The sequence below is a fragment of the Pteropus alecto genome, unplaced genomic scaffold, assembly GCF_000325575.1.
Source record: "Pteropus alecto unplaced genomic scaffold, ASM32557v1 scaffold94, whole genome shotgun sequence".
NCBI lineage: Eukaryota > Metazoa > Chordata > Mammalia > Chiroptera > Pteropodidae > Pteropus > Pteropus alecto.
The window spans coordinates 3,372,987-3,394,676 of record NW_006437736.1 but is presented as its reverse complement, the minus strand read 5'-3'; the positions used below and the strand labels follow the sequence as shown (position 1 = coordinate 3,394,676).

The window sequence follows — 21,690 nt, the reverse complement described above, 5'->3', positions numbered from 1 at the left end:
CCTTTCAGAAATAGTGTATTGACAGCTGCCGGCACATAGCTGGATTTCACATGTTATGGAAAATAGCCCAGGCAGTAAATCTGGTCCTTTGCCCAGTAGACACAGCATCTGACTTGCTTTTGCGTTCTTCGAAGTCTGACAATGAAGCCTGCACATGTCTCCATGTATCCTAGTCTGCAGTTTTTCCTGGGTTTTTATGGATTTAATCACATTCTCCCCCTCCTTCCATTTTGTTCTCCTTATAGACTGCATCTGCCTACAATACACACAAGGTGCTGTAAATTCAAATTTTTATATTATCACATTTTTTTACTGAAAAGTTATATATACTCATTTTTTAAATTTTGGAAAATACTGAAAAAGAAAAAGGCAATTTAAATTATCTATAATTCAGCTACCCAGAGGTAGCCAAAATGATTATTTGATATATTTTCTTGTCTTTTTTTTTTTTAATACAAATATAGTAAGGCTTTTTTAAATAGTTGTACTGGGCATATATATAATTTTATATCTTTTTTTTTTATTTCACTTTGTATGCCATAAGCATTTTTCTACAAAACATTCATAAACATCATTTTTTAATGACCACAAAATATTCCATCTTGTGAATATGCCTAACAGTTCCCAGGTTACTAGTCATTTGGGTTATTTCCAGTTTGTGAAATGCTGTTCTTTTAAAATTATCCAAAAATAAAAAACAAATAAAACTATCCACACTTGCATGAATAAAACACCAGGGTAAAAGAAATGAATATAAAAAGAGTGCTGGAGGAAAGCAACTAAGGGGTTAATGGCCTATGTAAGTGAGAAATTGCAGAAGGAAAGCCTTGGGAGGCTGGCTTACCCAGCCCCGACCCACCCTGTTGCTTTTTCCAGGAAGAAATGCCTTGTGGGAAATGTAAGGAGGAGTGGCCCCCTCCTAGCCTGCAAGGTCTCTAGCCATGGTCATTATCAGAATCTCTTGGAGTGTGCCCATCATGGTTTCCAGGAGTCTTTCATACATACAGTCTCCCTGGATTCTCGAAGCGAGAAGACCAGCCAAGGTTGCTTTTCACAACTGAACAGACTGACTCTAGAACTAAAGTCTTGAGATTTGGCAGTGAGCAGCCAAATTCAAACCAGAGGGTTGTTCTAGGGATCCCTGGAAATCCCCACCCCACTTCCTGTATTGCTTCTAGAATGGAGAAGAGACATTCCGCATCACCAAAACCTAGTTTTGAGCTTGTACCTTTTATAAAGTTCATTGTATATGCACCTGGCCATATCTCTAGATGAGAAAAACTCCACAATTCCAGAAATTGTTTGTTAGGTGATTGTGTTTGTTTGTAATTCTAGATTTAAATTATTTGCTCTGTTTTTATGTTTTCCCCATATAGAAGAAACTTTGCACGTGAGGGCCTTTTCAGTTCCTTCACATTGGTGTGTGAATCTGTCAAGATTCAGCCGGTCAGGTTCAGGCTTGCCCAGAAATTTAGGCAGAATGTGCTACCGAGGTGGATATTTTCCCAAGCTTCTATTCTCACTGGAGAGGTCAAACTTCAAGGCTGGAGCGAGCCTTTTTGGCAATCTTTAGTTCCTTACACAGAATTCCACCCCTCACACGGCCACTCGCCGGACCCTATGGCAGCAGAGTGTGGAAAAACCACTTTTGTGAATTAAAAAAAGAAACCAGTAAATAGGCAGAACCAAGGACCAACTTGTTGAAAACAGTAACGCTGACTCAGGTTCCTCTGTCTCCAAAATTTTTCCCTGAAGGCACTGTCCCTCCTCAGACCTCAGAGCACTTTATAGGAACATCTCGCAAGGCACTTTCTGTGGTCGGCCTTGCGTTATGGTCATCTGCCCTTCCTTCTCCGATGGCCACTTTATGCTGCAATCCACCAGTCAAACATTGTGATCAAACAACTATACAAGGATAATTAAGGGCAAACAGACTTGTTGCAATAGGTACTGCCCTGGAGAATTGGGGACATGCGGCCACACTGAATTCCCTTGCTAGATAGAACACCAGCGCCAAGGTTTTAAATCCCTGTGTCCTCCACAAAACTCAGCACAGACCCCTGCTCCATAGAGGTAGTTGATGAACAGGGAACAAGTTAAATGATCACCCTAAGTGGCCCTCCCTGTTCATGCACTTATTATCTCAGGTAGTTGATGAACAGGGAACAAGTTAAATGATCAGCCTGCACCCTAAGTGACCCTCCCTGTTCATGCACTTATTATCTTAGAGTTCATCTGCAAGACTCTCTCCCATCCACTTATCCCTTCAGCTCCTGTCCACACAGAGACCCCCAAACTTGCTCTGCACTTCCTCATCTGATTTCCTCTGCCTGGATTCTTCTTCCCAGCCCTTCTCTCTCCCTCTTCCAGGCTCAGGACAGTGTTTCCCAACATACTCCCACTCCTTTCAACACCAACTGATTTTGATTCATTCTCTCATAAGACTTTGTGCATTCCTTTATCATAAAGCTTTTCAAATAGCCTCTTTGCTTGTCTTTTTCACATTAGACCATGAGTTCATTGAGGGCTGGGACTGTTGCAATATCACTAATTGTAGAAGCTGGTATATAGCTAATAATCATTTCTTCATTCATCCATTCAACAAATACTTATAGATCATCTGCTACGTGCAGGATAAAATATCTATCTTCATGGAGCTTACATTCTACTAGGGGAAACAGATAAGGAACAAATGCATAAATAATAAACTTATCAAGCAAAGATAAGTGACATAAAGAAAATTAAAACTGGGTAATTGAACCAGGTACAGGTGATGAGAGGTGCTATTTTATTTTAGCTAAGGTCAGGGAACGGTTCTCTAAGGAGGTAGCATTTGAGTAGAGAACTAAAGGAAGTGAGGCAGTAAGCCACATGGATAGATGAAGAAAGATCTTGCCAGGCAGAGAGAACAGTAAGTGCAAAGGTCCTGGGGTAGGAGCATTCTTGGCCATGCAAGGAGCAGCAAGGAGGCTGCCGAGGCTGGAACAGAATGAGTGAGCATGTTAGGAGATGAAGAAGATGAAGTCCACGGTGGGCGGGGGTCAGATTTTGCAGAGCCTTTGGGCATGAGGAAGAGTTTGGTTTCCAGCCCATGTGTGATAAGAAGCTCAGTAAATGTTAATTTGCATTATTTGAATTGAACTGAACTGAATTGGGTTTCACTGACCTAAACAGACTGGGTCTCATCTTAGTATAGAGTGCATCCAATTTTTGAACCTTATGGTATCTCAAGTCTACCCTTATTACCACCAAATGAAAAAACACTGTGAACAGCCTTGTAGGTTGTTCTAAAAGCCTCTGGCCAGTGGCCCTTTTGCCGGCCCCTTCCACTTGTACCAGGTTCATCGTGGTGGCAGATCAGTACAGGGGACATCTAAATTCTAGAAGAATGTGGTCCTCCTGGCTTCCCATGATTTCCGTTTCATTTCTGACTTTCCCAGAGTCTGAAGTCTTTGGAAGGACACTGGGATTTATTCTGGGCCTTGGCCAGAGCCCTGGGCCTGACTTTTAACATAATTTTTACTCAAGCCTGGTTCTCATTGAATCTTAATTATGTGGAGGTCCTACCCTTAATACTACTGAAATAAACCGTATTTAGCTATTTTTATCATTTTATTTACTCTTTATAAAACCATTCTAGTGAATCATCACTAAGAGTAAAGTGGGGAACCCACCAGAATTTAAGCTAGACAAATTCCTAAGATTCAATCTTACATTCATTGATTCACTTAACATTCATTCATTCACTCAAAGAATTTTTTTTTGTCAGAAACTTGGGATGCATTTTATTTTGTTTTTTGAGATATAATTGATATATAACATTAATTAATTTCAAGTATACAGCATGATTTGATAGTTGTGCGCATCGTGATGTGATCACCACAAGAAGTCTAGTTAGCATCCATTACCATACATAGTTACAAATTTTTTTTCTCGTGACGAGAACTTTTAAGATCTACTCTCTTAGCCACTTTCGAATATACGACACAGTATGATTAACTATAGTCACCATGCTGTACATCACATCCCCTCATTCACTAAAGAATGTTGATCGAGGACCTATAAAGTGCCAGGCACTACACGAAGTGCTGGGGATACAGCAGAGCACAGAATAACTCTCTGCCCTCGGGAAGCTGACAGTCTAGTGGAAGAGACAGAACAATCCAGGACACTAATATAGAATGTCATTTTGGATAGTGGCAAATACTACTGTGGGCAAGTTTGGAAGATACAAAGATGAGTAATTCATGCCCCACCGCGTTGTTGGGGTGATGGGAAAGACATAAATTATAACCATAATATGATGTAAATGATATGATGGAATTACGTACAAAATGCTGTGGAGGTCGAGGGGAACACGTAACAACTAACTCTGTTGTGGGTATGGGGGGCTCTTGGGAAATACTTCCCGGAGGAGGTGACATTTGATCAGTGCCTTAAAAAATTAGGTAGAACTTAACTGGATGGAAAGGGTAGAAAGAGAGTAGAAACAACAGCAGGGGCGAAGGCAGAGAAATGTGATCAAACGCGTGCATTCCAGAAATGGCTGGTCATTTGGTGTGGCGGAGCACGTTGGAATGGGAGCATGAGAGAATGAAGACACGACTTGAGGCCAGTTAATAAATGTCCAGGCCAAGGAATTGATATCAGATGACCAGATTTACGTGTTACCACATTCATCCTGGCAGCAATGTGAAAGGATTGGAGAGACAAACTGGAATCAGGAAGTTATTATGAAAGCAATGCCATGGTCCAATCTTAAGAAGAGTCTGATAAAGTGGCCAATCAGTTATATTTGGAGTGTTGGACTCTTAGGGTGGGGAAGGACTCTAAAAGTTGTCTAGTCCATCCACTCCCTGGATGTTTGAATCTGTTTCCTAACATCCTCCCCAAGCACCAGCCCTTGAAACTTCCTTCCCATCCCAGCTCCAGAGAGCCGAGACTCCTCTGAGGTCTTATGTGGAGCTGAGATATGCTCCCCGGAGCTACCACCATTACTCTTTTTTTTACTCCCTGGGGCTTCTAGGACTAATCCAATTCTTAATTCAGATGCAACTTATCCCTGTTTTAAAACAGCTGCAATTTACTGAATGTCTTCTGCATGCCAGCCAAGCCTGCAGGGCACATATTACCCCATTTCCAGATTAGAACCTGGGGCTCACCAGCCATGTGACTTGCTGAGATCTGGTCACTGACCCAGTTAACTGGCAGTACTGGGATTAAAACCCAAAGCTGTGTGACACCAGAGCCTATACTCTTGGAAATAGCTATCAATTTAATTTGACAAACATTTATTTAGCACCTACTGCTGTGAAACCCCCGATCCTGGGTATCATAGAGTGGGGAACCTAAGATGAATAAGCATGGTTTAAAAGTTCCAAGGCTCCCCATTCTAGCGATTTGGACAGTGGAGTCACCGCCCATCCATGGTGATAATGCGGGCTTTGGCTTGCAGCCTGGCTATTCCAGAAGAGGAAAGTGATTTATGTTTGGCCTATTGCATGACCCTGGTTCCTATTGGTAGCACTGGGGCAAGCTTGATGCAGGAGCCACCCTGTAGAGTCCATGCCTGGGAAATAAGGTCTGTATCCCTGGAGGATACAGGAGAGGGATGTGTCTAGAAGGGTGGAAGGCGTGAGACCTGTGTGTATCATCGGATTTGAGTAAAGCGAAGCTGCAACTTGGACAAGTCCCAGGACTGAGCAGAGAGGAATACAGGGAGATCCAGAGGCTGGAAAACTGGAAGCAGAATGAGAACAGGTGTAAGGAACTGATGGGCAAAGGCATCAGTGCTGAGCCTGTGCACTGAGCACGTATGCAGGAGCTCCCCCTTCAGGCAGCCTGTGGTAGTGCTGCAGTTGTGGCTGAAGACAAAGCAGTGGTCCCCAACCTTTGTGGCACCAGGGACCGGTGTTCCTATGAGAATCTCATGCCTGATGATCTGAGGTGGAGCTGAAGCGGTGATGCTAGCGCTGGGGAGCGGCTGCAAATACAGATGAAGCTTCGCTCATTTGCCCGCCGCTCACCTCCTACTGTGCAGCCCGGTTCCTAACAGACCACAGACCGGAACTGTCCTCTGCCCAAGGGTTGGGGACCCCTGACTTAAAGGAAATGAACAGGACCCTGACAAGATGAGGTCTTTGTTATCTTCCTAGTTGTGTTTTTCTTAATCTGATGTTTAATTGGTAACAACTTAGACTAGATGTGTTAGCTGCCTGATGTACATGCAGATGCCTGAATGTGAACCTTCCACATGGTTGCACTTTCTTTCACGCTTGTTACCTCATTTATCCTCTCAGTGGCCCTGTGAAAGACCAATGGGCATTATCTTCACTCTTTAGGCGACAGAGAGATCTAAAGGTTAGGCGACATCTTTGCCGCATCCACTCATCATGTACCCAGCTCCATTCAGAGCCAGCGTCCACACCCCAGCCAAATCCAGACGTCCCCACCTGTTTGCCAGCCCATGTCCCTCCATCTCGGAGAAGTGCTGCCCCTGACCTGGCGGGGGCTTCCTTGCCTGGCCCAGGCTCATAGATGAGACTTGCTTTGGTCCCTCTGGGCTGGTTCCCGAACTCGTCCCCTTTGCCATCTGATTTGGAGAGAGGGGCTGCAGGAATTCCGCAGAGAAAATTAGACAGGTCATGGTAGGAGGGCAGGGGACACACCTAGTCCCCTTTCCATCTCACCAGATAAATAATCAGCCCTGAATATTTTGCATGTGCAGATGGAGAAGGTTTTCCTGGAGTATAGACCTGTGTAAGGGTTCTTTCCTAGATAACACCAAAGTTCAGCTTAAACAATAGCCTTTTTGGTTTTCCTTTTATTAAAATCACAAGCTTCCTTCTTGGTTTCTGTCTCTCGCTTCCAGATTCAGCAAAATGTAAAACTGATAACATTTTGTCTGAGAGGTAAGTTGCACATATGTTTTCTTCTCACGCATATGGAGCTCCCATAAATCTGCTAAATGGCCAAATGGTTGTTTTGTGTTGGCACCAAAACTGCCTCTTCACCCCCCGCCCAGTCTCTTCCTTGATTTTTAAGCCTCTCTAGGGATGTCTCTTTTCTTCTTCCCTTTCTCCTGTTTTATTTTTCTTTTTACTGGGAAATTCTATCCCATTTCTATCCCCTACCTTTTCAAAGGATGTCCCCGCCTCGTTCTACATGGCGATAGTCTCTTTTTTATTTTATTATCCCAGTTAGTGTTGGGGCTTTGGCGTAATCTGAGACAGATGATGTTTATCTACTCATCACTCATAACTAATCTAATTCTGAAAAGGATTTGAGCTAGACTCACAGTACGAGTTAGATAGAACCACAAATGGAGGATAACACCCCCCCACACACACACACACACAAACACACACATGAAACATATTATTAGGATTAAAGAAGACTACTGTACTATATAAATCTCACCTCAGGTTACTTTAATTGAACATAAAATTTAGCATTGAGTTTCCTGGCCTCCAACGCAGAAAGAGAAACATGCATTAAAGCTCTCATTATCTAATTTAAACACACACACGGGCACATGCAAACGACATATAATCTTCGCCAAAAGCATGTTCACAACAGGGTCTTTTCTGCTTTTAGCAAGTTCAGTCCAGGGCTGATAACTCTTAGATCTTTCTGGTGATCTGAATCACCTGGGGAGCACTTAAAAACAATCTATAACCTAGTCTAGGGTTATGTTTAGGAAAATCACTGAACTGTGCTCAGAGCAGGCAGGGTCTTTTTGTCTCACATGGTCACATCTGTAAACAGTAATGTTCATTATACAAAACTGCCCTCTCTCCCCAGGAGAGGGAAGTATTGGAATCATAACCTTTTGCAAGTGAAGCGAATCCTTGGGTTCATATGGCCCAGCCTCCTCACTTCGCAGCTGAGGAACCGAAGCTTCTCGGTGTTCAGTCACTCACTCAATGCCACACCAGTCTTTGGACAAGTGATAAAATAATGACTAAGCATCTAGACTTTAGATGCTGGCAGACTTGGGATCAGACCCCAGCTTTGCCACAACAGCTGAGTTATACTCTATAAGTCAGTGATGTATCTTGCTAAGCCTCAGTTTGCTTATCTATCAAGTAGGGATGATAATACGTACCTTACGAGGATGTTTTATAATTAAATGAAATACATTTTTTAAAGTAAAGCTATTCACTCAAGCCTGGAACACTGTAAGCACTCAAGAAATAGCAGATGCTATAAAATTCTGATGATGATGAAGATGATGCAGATCACAATAATGGAGAAGCTTGATAAGAAATTTAGGTTGCCTACTGTCAACGGTAGCCCTGTTTCTACACCCATTCTACCAGGATTCTTGTCTGAGGTTATACTGACCTGAAGGATGTCCCTTAGAACTGCACTATGCAATAGAGTAGCTGCTAACCACATGTGGCTATTTCGAATTAAATTAATTAAAATTGAATAAAATTCAAATTTTAGCAACTCAGTTGCGTTACCCACATTCTAAGTGCTCAGAAGCCAGATGTGGCTTGTGGCTGTTGTATTGGACGGCAGATATAGAACATTTCTGTCAGAGCAGAAAGCTCTATTGGAAGCTGCCTCCATGGCTATTTCTCCCTTAACTTCCACGGATCGATATTTTTGTTATTTATTTATTTCAAAATGTTATACTACCATTTTAAGCTAGAGGAAAAGGTTCACTGGTCTCTTTCTTAGCACACTTGAGGCCCACAGAGCATGCAAGGATACACAGTCACACGGCTAGCTAGTAGCAGAGCCTGCTCGAAAACTGGCTTCTGACTCAAAGCATGAGTCCTTCTATGGCAGCCCAAGAGGCATGAGGAATCAGCTGTCTTAAGTCTGTGTTTTGATAAGCAGGGTTCCGACCGATCAGGGCTAGAGTATGAATTTCATCCATCCTGTCCTACTGCCAAATGCAGGGTGATGGGAGTTCATAAGGTTTATTACAAGAGAACTAGAATATCATTTTCTCAAAGCCACAGCCCAGTGGCAGAGACGAGAAGGATAGCATGGGGGAAAGCTCTAGACCATTCTCAGCCGCCCTTTATTTATATGGAAGAAAGAGATCCTGTATGGTATTGTAAAACTGATCTGTTAATGGAATGTCACTCAGCTAGGAGAAGGAAGGAAATCCTGCCATTTGCAACAACATATGAACTTGAGGGCATTGTGCTAAATGAAATAAATCAGAGAAAGACAAGGACTGTAGGATCTCACTTATATGTTGACTCTAAAAAAGCTGAACTCATAGAAACAGAGAGTAGAATGGTGGTTACTAGGGGCGGGGTGGAGGTGGGGGACTGGATTGATGTTGATCAAAGGGTACAAACTTCCAGCTAGGAGATGAATAAATTTTGGGGATCTAATATACAGCATAGAGACGATAGTTAACTGTACTGTACCATATATTTGAAAGTTACCAAGAGAGTAGATCTTAAATGTTTCTCATCACAAAAAGGAAATAGTAATTATGTGAGGTGGTGGAGGTGTTAGCTAACCTCCCAGTGGTAACCATTTCATAATATACAAGTGCATCAAATCATCACATTGACACCTACACTTACACAGTGTTATGTGTCAATTATATTTCAGTAAAGCTGGGGAAAACAGCTAAGATAAAATAAATTGACCTGTTAATTATAAATTTTAAAGGTTTCCTTGTAAGAGGACTTAAGCAAAGATAAAGACCTCGAGATGTGTTTCTGACTGCAAGAGCATCCGTATTGTTATTTTTATCAGTTGAGTCAATTACGATGAGCTTGAAGCCATCGTCAGTGAATTTTCACAAGGTTGATGACATAGTTTACACCTGTAAATGAACAAACAATTAATTGGAACAAATGTATTCATAAATGTAGTTTTTTGGAACAAACACAGTCTCAGGGCTACGAGTTCACAGTCTTTAGAAGATAGAACTATCAAAAGGAAAAGTTTTCATCTTTCTTTTTTGGTAAACAGAAAGACATTCAAATTTATAGTGACACACGAAAAGGAAAAATAGAGATTTAACTTAAATGCCATGAGAACTGATATGAGTGTCACTTAGAATTTGGTTTGGCTATGAATGACAGAAAACCCAAATGTCAGGTGTTTAAACAAGATAGAAATGTATTTTTCATATAAACAAAGTCTAGGAGTAAGGATCCAGAGCAGTTATGGCCACTTAAGCAGTCGTCAGAAATCCAGGTCCTTTTTCTATCTTTTTGTTCTGCCATCATCAACATGTGGCTTCCACCTCATTGTGCAGTTTGGCTGCTTGAGCACCAGCCATGGTGTCTACATTCTTGCCAGAGGAATAGAAGACCAAAGATAGTTCGGGAGCCTCCCTCTAGGGACCTTCCTAGAAGTCTTAGAAGAAACTTCTGTTTATATCATCATAAGAACCAATGTAAGGGAGGCTGAAAAATGTATACTACATGGTCATAAGCTCAGCTGAGGATATGGGGGGCTATTACTAAGGAAGAAGATAGAGGGGCACCCCACAGTCTCTGCCAGAGATATTCTCTGTCTACTTTCTAAACAAACAGTTATGGCGAACCCATCGATTTGCATTTCTTAGGGTATTTTTGTCAATCCATTCTTGATATTTTTTTCCAAATGCTTTTTCTGATTTTGTTTTTCAACTGCAATTCTGACTGAGGGATAATTAAAGTATTAGGAGTTTACGATTTTATTCTAGAAGTTAGAAGGTCCTGTGTGATCCTTCCCCGCTCTCTCCAGTGTTATGTCCTACCAGTCCACTTCCCTCCATTACACTTTCTCCTCTTTCTCAGCTCCAGCCACAACAAGCTGAGTTTCTCTGAAACACATGCCCCAGCCTGCCTTTGGGGCTTTGCACATGCTGTAGCCTCTACCTGGAAATAATGGAACGCATGGCTACTAGCCCTGGCTCTGGGTCCAACTGCCTATATGTGGTATCCTGGTACTGCTGCTTATAACTATGTACCATAGGCAAGTTACTTAACCTCTCTGTGCCTGTTTCATTATCTTAGAATGGTTCTTATTATCAAATGAGCCAATGAAAGGAAAGTCTTCAGAACCATGCCTGGCATGTAATAAGCTCTCCATAATAACTAACTTTGTTGAGCATTTACTATGTGCTAATAAGTGCCTTACAGAGATTTTCTCAATCTTCACAACAACCCTGTGGGGTGGCCTTGCTATTTCTCTTGTTTTAATATGAGGAAACTGAGGCACAGAGAAGTTAAGTAACTTGCCCAGGGTCCCACAGCATCACATGATGGAGCCTGGACTCAAATGCAGGGCCTTCTGTCTTCAGGGTACATGCCCTTTTTTCCTCCACGGCAGCACTAGATTTAAAGAAACAATGAGTTTCCTTTGTAAGGCCATCTCCTGCCTTTTGCAGACTTTCATGATAATCCTTTTGAAGGCAGGGACAGGCCTAAATGACCCCTGGGAGCCCGTCCCTGACCTTTGCCTCTTGACCTTGACCTCTTTGCCCTTTTAGGCTTCTCAAGCCACTACTCCCAAGATATGAAGCTGTGTACATCCCCTGCCACCTCCCAGATCTTTATCTGTTGTGCCCAAGGCTGTGAGGAAGGTTCTGTAGCAGCCTCGAGCAGAGCTTATGCTTCCCCACTTTTGAAGCCACCGCTCCTCTCCCAGGCCATTTATATCCTAGGCCCATCATCATTCCACCCACTGGAGATCAGGTTCCCACCACAGAGGCCTCTCTGCCCCTAAGCCAGGCCTGGTTGTGATACAGCCAGCAGCCCAGGGAGGAGAGGCACAGGCTGGTCTGTTGATCCTTGCGTGGTGTGTGAACAAGGACCTCGGGCCCTCCAAGCATCTCACAGCTCAGAGCTAGTGTCCTCTAGACCTGAGAGTCTCAACCTTTCGTAGGCATCAGAAACCCTATAGAGAAGGGACTAGATGCAGATGCCAAGTATCATAGGCTGCATAATGGCCCCTAAAGATACCAGGTCCTAATTGCTATAACCTATAAATGTTATTTTATAAAGAGAGGGGGTCTTTGCAGATGTGATTCAATTAAGTATCTTGACATGGGGAGATTATCCTGGATTATCTGGGTGGGCCCTAAATCCAATCACCAGTGTCCTTATAAGAGAGAGGGAGATTTGACACACAGAAGAGGAAAAGGTGATGTAAATACAGAGGCGGAGATGAGAGTGATGTAGCCACAAGCCAGCAACCACAAAAAGCTGGAAGAGGTAAGGAATAGGCTCCCCTAGATCTCCTGGAGGGAGATCCCCTGCTGACACCTTGATTGTGGACTTCTGGCCTCCAGCAGTCAGATTTCCGATTTCTAGTTTTTTAAAGCCACCACGTTTGTGGTAGTTTGTTACAGCAGCCACAGGAAACGGATATGCCCGGCAAATGGGCAGGAACCCAGGAATGTGCATTTTAACTAGTTCCCCGGGTGATTTGGAGCCCCTGCCTTCCAAAGATGGAGAACTAGGTGAATCACCTAGATGGAAACTCCAGGAGAACTGTGGATTCTTACATTCCATCATTTTGCTCCTCTCCTATTCTAATTGTGAGAAACGAGAGCGCGTCGAGTGCTTATATGCTGATGGGAAAGTTCGGAGGAAGTGAGGTAGAGGCTGAGTTATGGGACTGCTGGCAGGTAAGTGACAGAGCCATGTCCCCGTGGAAGGGCGGAGGGGCAGGGCATGCAGCTATTTGTCAGCAGGGAGGAGGAGATCGTTGTTATTCGTATATCATTATCGCTCTGTCTGAACTTGCTTATCCTTCAGCACTCCATTTACAACCCTCTCGCCCTCTAAGTCACCTTCTTCAGAATGTGTGACAGGAGAAGGAGTTTCCGTGGTCAGTCACATGCACCTGCTTTCGCTATTAGCAGAAATCACCTCCTCACCCAGTGCCCTGGGCACTTGCCCCATTTCGGGGAATTTGCATAATCACCCATTAACGGTGCTGACTTTCACATTACAAAGGACTGCTCCTTTAGGTACTAAATGAGACCCTAAAAGCACTGACCATGCCAGTAAGGCCCTTGTTTCACAGTTCTCGAATGGCGCGTCTCCACGCTCGGGATGTTGGGAGGTAGTCCTCTGCGCCATCCAGCCCCAAGCTTCCTCCCTGCCCAGGCAGATGCGTACGATGGTAAAAGGGCAGGATCAGTGTAGGAAGAAGAGGCTGCATTGCCACAAACAGTTGAGTCCCACGGGACACGTTGCAAGTGTGCGTTAGTCAGGGTTCTCCACAGAAACAGAACCAGTAAGTTGTGAGTGTGACCCCAGCTCAAATCTAAGGAAGTTTGCTGGTAGAATTCTCTGTTTTAGAGAAGGTCAGACTTTTTCCTCTTAAGGCCTCTGGCAGATTGGATGGGGCCCACCCATCCACCGATTTAAATGTCAATCTCATCTAAAAAAAAAAACTCCTTCACAGCCATATTCAGACTCATATTGGACCAGATATCTGGGTCCTGTGGCCCAGCCACATTGACTCATAAAATAAACCACCACATGGTATATATTTTTTTAAGCATTTACATTCCCAGGACGATCCTAAACACCATCATGAATATCAAATACCTGCCAGACAATGGGATGGGTGCTTAGTTCTGAATGAACTCACCAAGACCGAGAGATTCTGTTTCATAAGACTGTTGGAAGGTTAAAGGAGAATTCTGGTGGGAGACAGAACCCACCTTCCATGATAAAAGCTGTGATCATCAGACACTTGCTCTCCCGTTGCAGCTTGGCGCAGGCTCATGCACTAGGCTCAGCCAGCCCCACATACCACTCACCTTCAATCAGGTGGTCCAGACACAAACAGCCTCCTTCTGTTCTACTGTCTCCTGGGCCTCTAGCCCTTCTTGTAGCAATCTCACTTAGGGCCTCACTTTCTCCCCCTTAAACATGATAACAGAATCCACCTTCCCTGGTTTCTGGCTTGAGTCATCATACTCCCTAGGGTCGCTCAAAATGGGGTCCATAGACTGGCAGCTGCCTGGGAGTTTTTTAGAATGCAGATTCTTGGGCCCTGCCCCAGACCCACTGAATCAGAATCTGCATTTTAACAAGATCCCAGACAATTCACATGCACATCGATGTTCCAGAAGCACTGACCTAGAACACACTCTTTGGCTCCTCCCACTCCAGGCCGTCTGCGGGAACCACCCTCACGGGTAGTCTGACCACACAGCACAGTAGGGCTGTCACTGTAGTAACCAGCATGGCCACCCTTGGCCTCTGCCATCTTCCTAGCTCTGGTGGCCACAAATACGGTGAGATTACAGTGACTATTGCTATAGAAACCAGCACTGGAGATGGTCTGCTATCAATTTTGCTATTTTTCCCTCACTCCGTGTATCTCGGGAATTATGAGCTTTCCAAACCACAGTAAAACATCTAAATTCCTCTCCGGCCTAAGAGAGACTCCACAAATAACAACAATGAAAAGCCAGGGCCACACGATTTATAAAGTAAAGGCATCGCGACTGCAGAGGTTTGCTCTGATTTGAACAGAGAGGACAGGAGCGTCGCTCTGTGTAGCGAGGCCTTTCCTCTCTCTGGCAAGGAGAAAGTCGAGTGATGCTCAAAACAATGCTGGTGATGATGATGATAACAGCTGCCGCTTATTGAGCACTTTCTTGATATCAGGCGCCAGGCTACGTACATCATCCCATTCAATTCTTGTAATAACCGTCTATTAGTTTCCTGTGACTGCTGTAAAAAGTCGCCACGAGTGTGGACGCTTAAAACAACACAGATTTATTACCTTAACAGTTTTGGGGGTCAGAAGTACAAAATCAGTCTCACTGGACTAAAGCGAAGGTGTCCGCAGGGCTGGTTCCTTCCGGAGGCTCCACAGGAGCATTTGTTTCCTTGCCTTTCTCAGCTTCTGGAGGAAGCGTCTTTCTTAGCCTGCATTTCTTGGCTCATGACCTCTTATGGCATTAGTCTGACTTCTTGCTTCTTCTGTCACATCTCCCACTCCCTCCTTTGACCTTCTTGCCTCCTTCTTCTAAGGACCCTCCCGTAAGCACTTAGGGCCACCTGGATAACCCAAGATAGTCTTCTCAAAACCCTTAATCTCATGGGCAAAGTTCATTTTCCCAGGTAAGGTAACATTCATAAGTTCTAGAGATTAGATTGTGGACATCTTCGTTGGGGGGAGGCTGTTATTCAGCCCACCATGCTCTCTGAAGTAGGAACTTTTTATTAGCCCCATTTTTCTGATGAGAGAATTAAAGCACTACAATCGAAATACCTCGTTCAAGGTCACACAGCTGGAAGCCGGAGTGGGCATCCAGCTCTCGGTCAGTCTCTCTCTAAAGCCTGAGCTTTTAACCTCTGCACTGTACGGCCTCCCGATGGCTTTGAATTCACCCACTATGGTCAGTAAGTTAAAGGAAGTGAACCGAAACGTCAGCTCTCTGAAGATTTGAGCTTCCAGTTGAAGCTCCTCAACCACAGACTAAAACCTCAAGGGCAGAGCAAGATTTTAAGTCAGACTACAGATGTCTTAGTCTGCGAGGACAGGACTTCCGTAACAAATTAACACAGACTGGGTGTCTCTTGAACAAAAGATGTTTATTTCCTCACAGTGCTGAAGGCTGGAAGTCCAAATCCAAGGTTTTAGGCGGTTTGGTTTTTTTTCTGAAGGCTCTCTCCCTGGCTTGCAGATGGCCACCTTCTTGCGGCCTATTTCACAGGGGTGCCGCTGGTGTCTCTTTGGGTGTCCTAATCTCCTCTTCGGAGAACACCAGTCATGCTGAATTAAGAACCATCCTAATGGACTCATTTTAATAGTTACATTCTGAGATACTGCGTATTAGGGCTTCAACATGCAAATTTGGGGTGGGGGGGCATTGAAATAATTCAGTCCACATTAACAGGTATTGTCGGTGACCCCAGGAACAAGGCATTTTAAGTGTCTGAGATGAATGCCAGAGCCCCGTGGATGCCCTCACTGCCAGCTTTAATACTTGCTCCGTCTTCATCACGGTGTCTCCAGGCTCGCCTGCAATGACCTTATCATTACCCTGGCTTCGTGATCGTACTGGTTTCTGTGGCAGCTATGACAAGTTACCATAAACCTGGTAGATTAAAACAACGCACATTTATTCTCTTACAGTTCTGGAGAGCAGTAGTCCAAAATCAGTTTTAGCGGTCCCAAATCAAGATGTTAGCAGGGCCGTTTTCTCCTGGAGGCTCTGAGGGAAGAATCCGTGCCCTCGCCTTTTCCAACTTCTAGAGCCACCTCCTTCGCAATCCTTGGTTTGTGGCCTCTTCCTCCATCTTCAAAGCCAGCAGCAGAGCATCTTGCTTCTGTGTCATCTGTGTCAAATCACCGTCTGTTTCCCTCTTAAAGTCCGTTGTGATTGCATTGAGGGCTGACCTGGATACTCCAGAATAATCTTCCCTTCTCAAGATCCCTTACCGAATTCCATCTGCAGAGTTCCTTTGCCATCAACAATCACAGGTGTCAGGAATAAGACCAGATGTCTTTGGGGGCCATTACTCAGCCTACCACAGTGATCCTTCCTCACACATGTCCTGGCCGCACCGCCTGCCCCAGAGGGGCAAATAGGAAATGACGCACGTGAAAGCCCTTGGTGGCCTGTACAGGTCTTTTCTGCCTCAGGGCCTTTGCACAGTCTGTTACTGCTGCCTAGAACATCCATCCCTCTTCACACATGTTCACATATGGCTGATTCCTTCACATCTTAAGAGGTTTTGTCACCTCAGAGAGGCCTTCCCGCTTCAACCCTGTTTGTTGCCTATCCCAGCACCTGGCACTGGTCACAATTTGTAATTGCTTCGTTACCTGTTGGTTTATGTGCTTCTTATCTGTCTCCCTGTTTGACTGTTAACTCTATGAGAACAAAGACCTGATGAGTTCTGGTCACTCTATCTCCAGCACCTGAAAGTATGGTGCTCCCTCAAGGATTGTTAGATGAATAAATGATGGTAATACATGACATTCATGGCCGGATTAGGGTTTTATCCCCGAAGGTACTGCCTCTGGGTACACCTGTGGCTCTTTATTCCCCAAAGCCAACTCTTTGTGGGAGGGTTCTATTTTCTAATCTCTCCAAAGCTTTTTGTCCCTATCACTACCTTCCTGCGCTTCTTCCCATCCTCCCTGCTTCATACAATGGCCCTGGCAGTTGGCTATTTCAATAGAATCAAAGAAGTTTACAATAGGAAGGAACCAGATAGACCTGGGGTCGTCCGACTGTGACCCACCATCTGATTTTATGAATGACGTGTTCCTGGATCACAGCCAAGTTCATTCATTTATTTATGTGTTGTCTGTGGCCGCCCTGTCACAACGGCAGAGCTGAGTAGTTGAAACAAGACTGTGTGGCCCATAATCCCCAACATATTTACTATCTGCTCTTTTACAGAAAAGGTTTCCCGACCCCTGAAATAGACTATCTGACCCAAACTCACCCACTTTACAGATGAAGACGCTGAGGGCCAGATGTTTTCAGATCAGAGCCGGAGTCCTACTGTGAGCTCCTGGCAGGTTCAAGACTGGAATTTGGTTCTGTAGAATCCCAAACTGTGCTTCTCTCACATATTATACCATCCTCTGTAGCACCCAGCCCCTCGCCAACCAAACTCCCTTTCGATTCGAACAGTCACGCACATCGTCAGTTCTCTCTTCGCTTTTCAGAAAGGTCCCAGCGAACTTCCTGAGCTGACTTGCTCTGTTGACCCTGCAAGAAGCCCCTCGAGCTTTCTCTTACCATCTAGAGCCTCTGCCCCCCGCCCCCAGACCTTCTCTTCGAACACTATAGCAAATATCTCCATGGCCACTGCCCTGATCGAGTTGACTGTGTCCCCTCTCTGCTCACCTCAGTCCACCTGGCCAGAGATGATCAAATCTGGCTTGTTCCAGAATTCCCAGAGGAGCTTGTCTGGAATGCAGATGACTAGACCCAACCCCAGACCTGCCGAACCAAAACTCTAGGGGTGAAATCAGGCCGTGGGCAATTTTCACGCATTCTCCCTGTGATTCTGATATTAAAACAACTTAAAGAGCCAGTTCATCAAACCAGGAGCTCCTTAAGCTCCCTCTAGGTTTTGGTCCCTACAGACAACTCAGAACAAAGTCAGTAGCCAGGGGAACAATGTTCTCTTCAGAAACCTATAAGGAGCATGCAGGCTTTTTCTCCCTCAGTGTTCTTTACCTTCTCCTCAACTCTAGGCTTTAGAATACTTTCCTGTCTCCAAATCCTCCAAAAGAAATCGCACAAGTCATACTATTTTTTTCCCTCTGAGTAGACAAGATAAGAAGATTTTTAAATGAGTTGCTGGCAAAGAATTCATGAGCTTATAAACGACTGAGGTCAGAGTGACGAAGAGGAGGCAATGTGGAAAGGAGAGAATAGGTACATAGAAAATTCCAGAGGAGGCTGGAATCCTGGGGATCAGGGTTTCTTATTCTGGTGCTGCCAGCCGTCTTGGTCAAGGTGTTGTTTTGAAGGCGGCAGAGTCTCTTTTTCTCCTCTTTTGGCATTCATGAGGAGCTGGCTGCCTGCCCTGGGCCTGGCATCACACATGAAAGGCAGCAGCCCAAGGGCAGTCTGTGATGGAGACGCAGACCCGAGGGGCTGGAAGTTGTGGGCTATACTTCTGGGGCCCTGTGCAAAAGAAGGGGGCTGCTCCCTCTGCAAAACAACCCAGCGGGGTTCTCTGAGCACTCGGATCTTGTTTCAGCAGTGTTGGAGACATGGTGTCAAAAATAAGTCCTGCTCACCTGAGACAGTGGAATTCAATTCAATTTCAAGTCAGTGTGTGTTTATTGAGTGCCTGATTCAGTTTAGGTGATGGAGAGAATGAGAGAATGAGGGCGACAGCCTAGCAGCAGGCTGATGTATGCAGAAATAACCTGGGAGTCTGCCCCACAGGTCCATGGGTCCAGAAACTCGATTTTTATCCATTTCACCCAGTAAGAAATTGGTATATGTTAGTCTAGTTCATGAACGAATGTTTATTAAGTGCTGTCCTGGGGCTGGATCGGTGAACTCAGCAGTCCCAGGTCCCTGCTCCATGGATTTTGCATTCCAATGGGGCATCTGCAAGGCCAGTGGCTAAGGGCAGTGCAGTGCAGTCTACCATGGGAGGGGTCCAGGTGGGGTGGAGTCATCAGGCGAAATGTTTAGGGAGAAGTGAGATTTGAACTGTGGTTTGAAGGTTAAGTGGGGCTGGAGGCCTTTCATACAGGGGACTGAGCTGCATGAGTGGGACTGAACATGGTGTGCCATCAAGGGTCCATGACCAGATCCTCTCCCCTGGGGTGACAGGTGCATGCTGGGTAGCAGAGTGTATGGGGGTTAGCTGGACAAGAGAATGTCGGTAGCACATGGGGTTATGGCACATGGGCAGCGTCGTCCAATGACTTGAGTCTGACTCCCAGCTCTCATACTTGCTAACCTTCTAATCCCCAGGGCATGTTACTCAACCTCAATAAACTTCATTCTCCTGATCTAGAAAATGGGCATAGTCATAACTAGCTCATAGGTTGGTCCTCAGCATTTAGATGAGATCATGAATGGGATTAACTGAGATGAATGTAAAAGGCTTAGCTGTTGAATATTATTAACATTGGATAAATAGGCCCTATTCTAGGAAAACTAGAACCTGCCACGCAAAGCTTGGTGGGAAGCTCATGACATCTGCATATAATGAGGGTTTCGCTGCCTTGTACACTGTCCTCTCTCGTTCCCACGGCAGCCAGGCTAGTCTGAGTGGCAGCACAGGGGATAGGATAAGGTAGCAGAGGCACCTAGAGCATATGTGCATGCCCTGGCCTTTTTAATTTTGCACCCTAGGCACCTCACTTGCCTCACCCTAGTCCCAGCCCTGCGGAATGCTAAGAAACCTTTTTGATCTACACAGTGTGTTTCTCAAAGTGTGGTCCTTGGTGCACTTAAATCAATATCATAGGGGCTTGCTTATTAAAATTATATTCCTAGACCCTACAGAATCAGCAGTTCTGGAGATATAGCCAGGAATGTGCATTTTAACACACACACACACACACACACACACACACACACACACACACACACAGCTGATTTCCAAGTCCTCGATCACTTTAGAGCAGAAGTTCTTTGAGTGTGGCCCCAACCCAGCAGCATCAGTATCACCCAGGAACTTATTAGAAATGGAAATTCTCAGCCACCTCCCCAGATCTACTGAATCAGACACTCTAAGAGTGGGGCCCAGCAATCTGTATTTTAACAAGCCTGCCAGACCATTCCGATGCACATTAAATTCTCATGGGGAGGTTTTAAAAACTACCAATGTCTGCCTCCATCCTGGATGAATTCAATCAGAATCCCTGGTCTAGGACTCGGGTATCGGAAGCTCCGCCCCTTCCCCCGTAGTCCTAATGTGAGGACAGAGTTTCTAATAATCGCTGGAAGAAACAGGAAGATGGCAAATGTGTATTACGCCCAGAAAGTTATTGACTCAGGTCATTCTTGCAACAAGCTGGACACCCTGCTGTGATCCCATTAGCAGGTGAGGAACCTGGGGCTCCCAGAGCTCCAGGGGCATGGCAAAGGCCCTCTCCGCCCCGCCCCCACCATCCTCCCACCCCTGCTTTTCTGGCTGTGACCGCCAGCTGGCTTGTTACCTGTCGACTTTGCTCTCTATGCCTTTCCCAGGAGCTAAAGCCTGTTGGCGGCCTGGTGCTTTGGCAGAGCTTAGGCTCCAGAAGGATGACAGAAAGCCGGCTGGGGATGGGAAGGGAGAGCTGGAGGACACCTTAACATTGGGGCCAGAAGACAGCCCCAAATCTTAACACCCCCAGGAGTTTTCTGAGTTTTCTCCTAAGCACCAGACCCTGTGCTTGGTGCTTTAAGTGAGTCATCTCCTTTACGTTCACATGATCTCTGAGGGAGATAATACTCCTCGCAGAATAGTCCCAGCGTATCCTTTCACGGTCACTTTATCCCGGGTTTATAGATGAGGAAACTGAGGCCCAAAGACTCAAGAGAGCCTGCCCCGGGGTCACCAGTGCGGTCAGGATGTCTCCAGAGGCTCTCCCACTACTCCAGCATTCAGAGGCAGGGTCTCCAGGGAAAGCGAGGTGGGGGTAGGGAGGTGGGAGGACAGGCGAGGAGTGTGGGGGTGGCGCTGAGCGGGCAGCCCCCTGGCGCCCCCCGCTGCCCTAACCTGTCTCCGCGTCCCTCCCCCGCTGCAGGCCCTTCCTCGTGCTGCCGCCGCTGATGGAGTGGATCCGGGTGGCCGTGGCACACGCCGGCCACCGCCGCAGCTTCTCCATGGACAGCGACGACGTCCGCCAGGCGGCCCGGCTGCTGCTGCCCGGCGTGGACTGTGAGCCGCGCCAGCTCAGGTAGGGCTGGCGGGCGGGGCGCAGGGACGGGCTGGCCTTGCAGGACACCCGCCCGGCCAGGGTGGAAGGAGGCGGTCGGCTGCGCTGCCCGCGGGGCTTCGGACTCATGGCATCCACCGTTTCAGGCGGAGTCCTGCAGGGCTGCTTGCTTCAGCGGGCAGACGTTGCAGTCACTGAGACTGAGGCTCCGCTGGTTTAAATGACACATGTGGGCTTAACAAAAAGCAGGTCCCTCGAGTTCCAAGGATGGAGGAGGACAGGACAAGGCTATGTGGAAACGCTCTGATTATTCCATTGCAAGATACCCTGTGCCTGCTTTCTCTTTGTATTCCTTCTCTCTCTCTCTCTCTCTCTCTCTCTCTCTCTCTC

The 21,690-nt window shown here is 45.7% G+C and overlaps 1 protein-coding gene across 1 annotated transcript in view; it reads left to right on the top strand.

The window, feature by feature from the left end:
- BTBD11 (BTB domain containing 11) overlaps positions 1–21,690 on the top strand; it is a 262,548-nt gene that overhangs the window by 177,987 nt on the left and 62,871 nt on the right. The window contains exon 4 of the mRNA XM_006914511.3: positions 21,169–21,321. Within this exon, the coding sequence (XP_006914573.1) occupies positions 21,169–21,321 (153 nt within the window). The remainder of the gene's footprint in view (positions 1–21,168; positions 21,322–21,690) is intronic.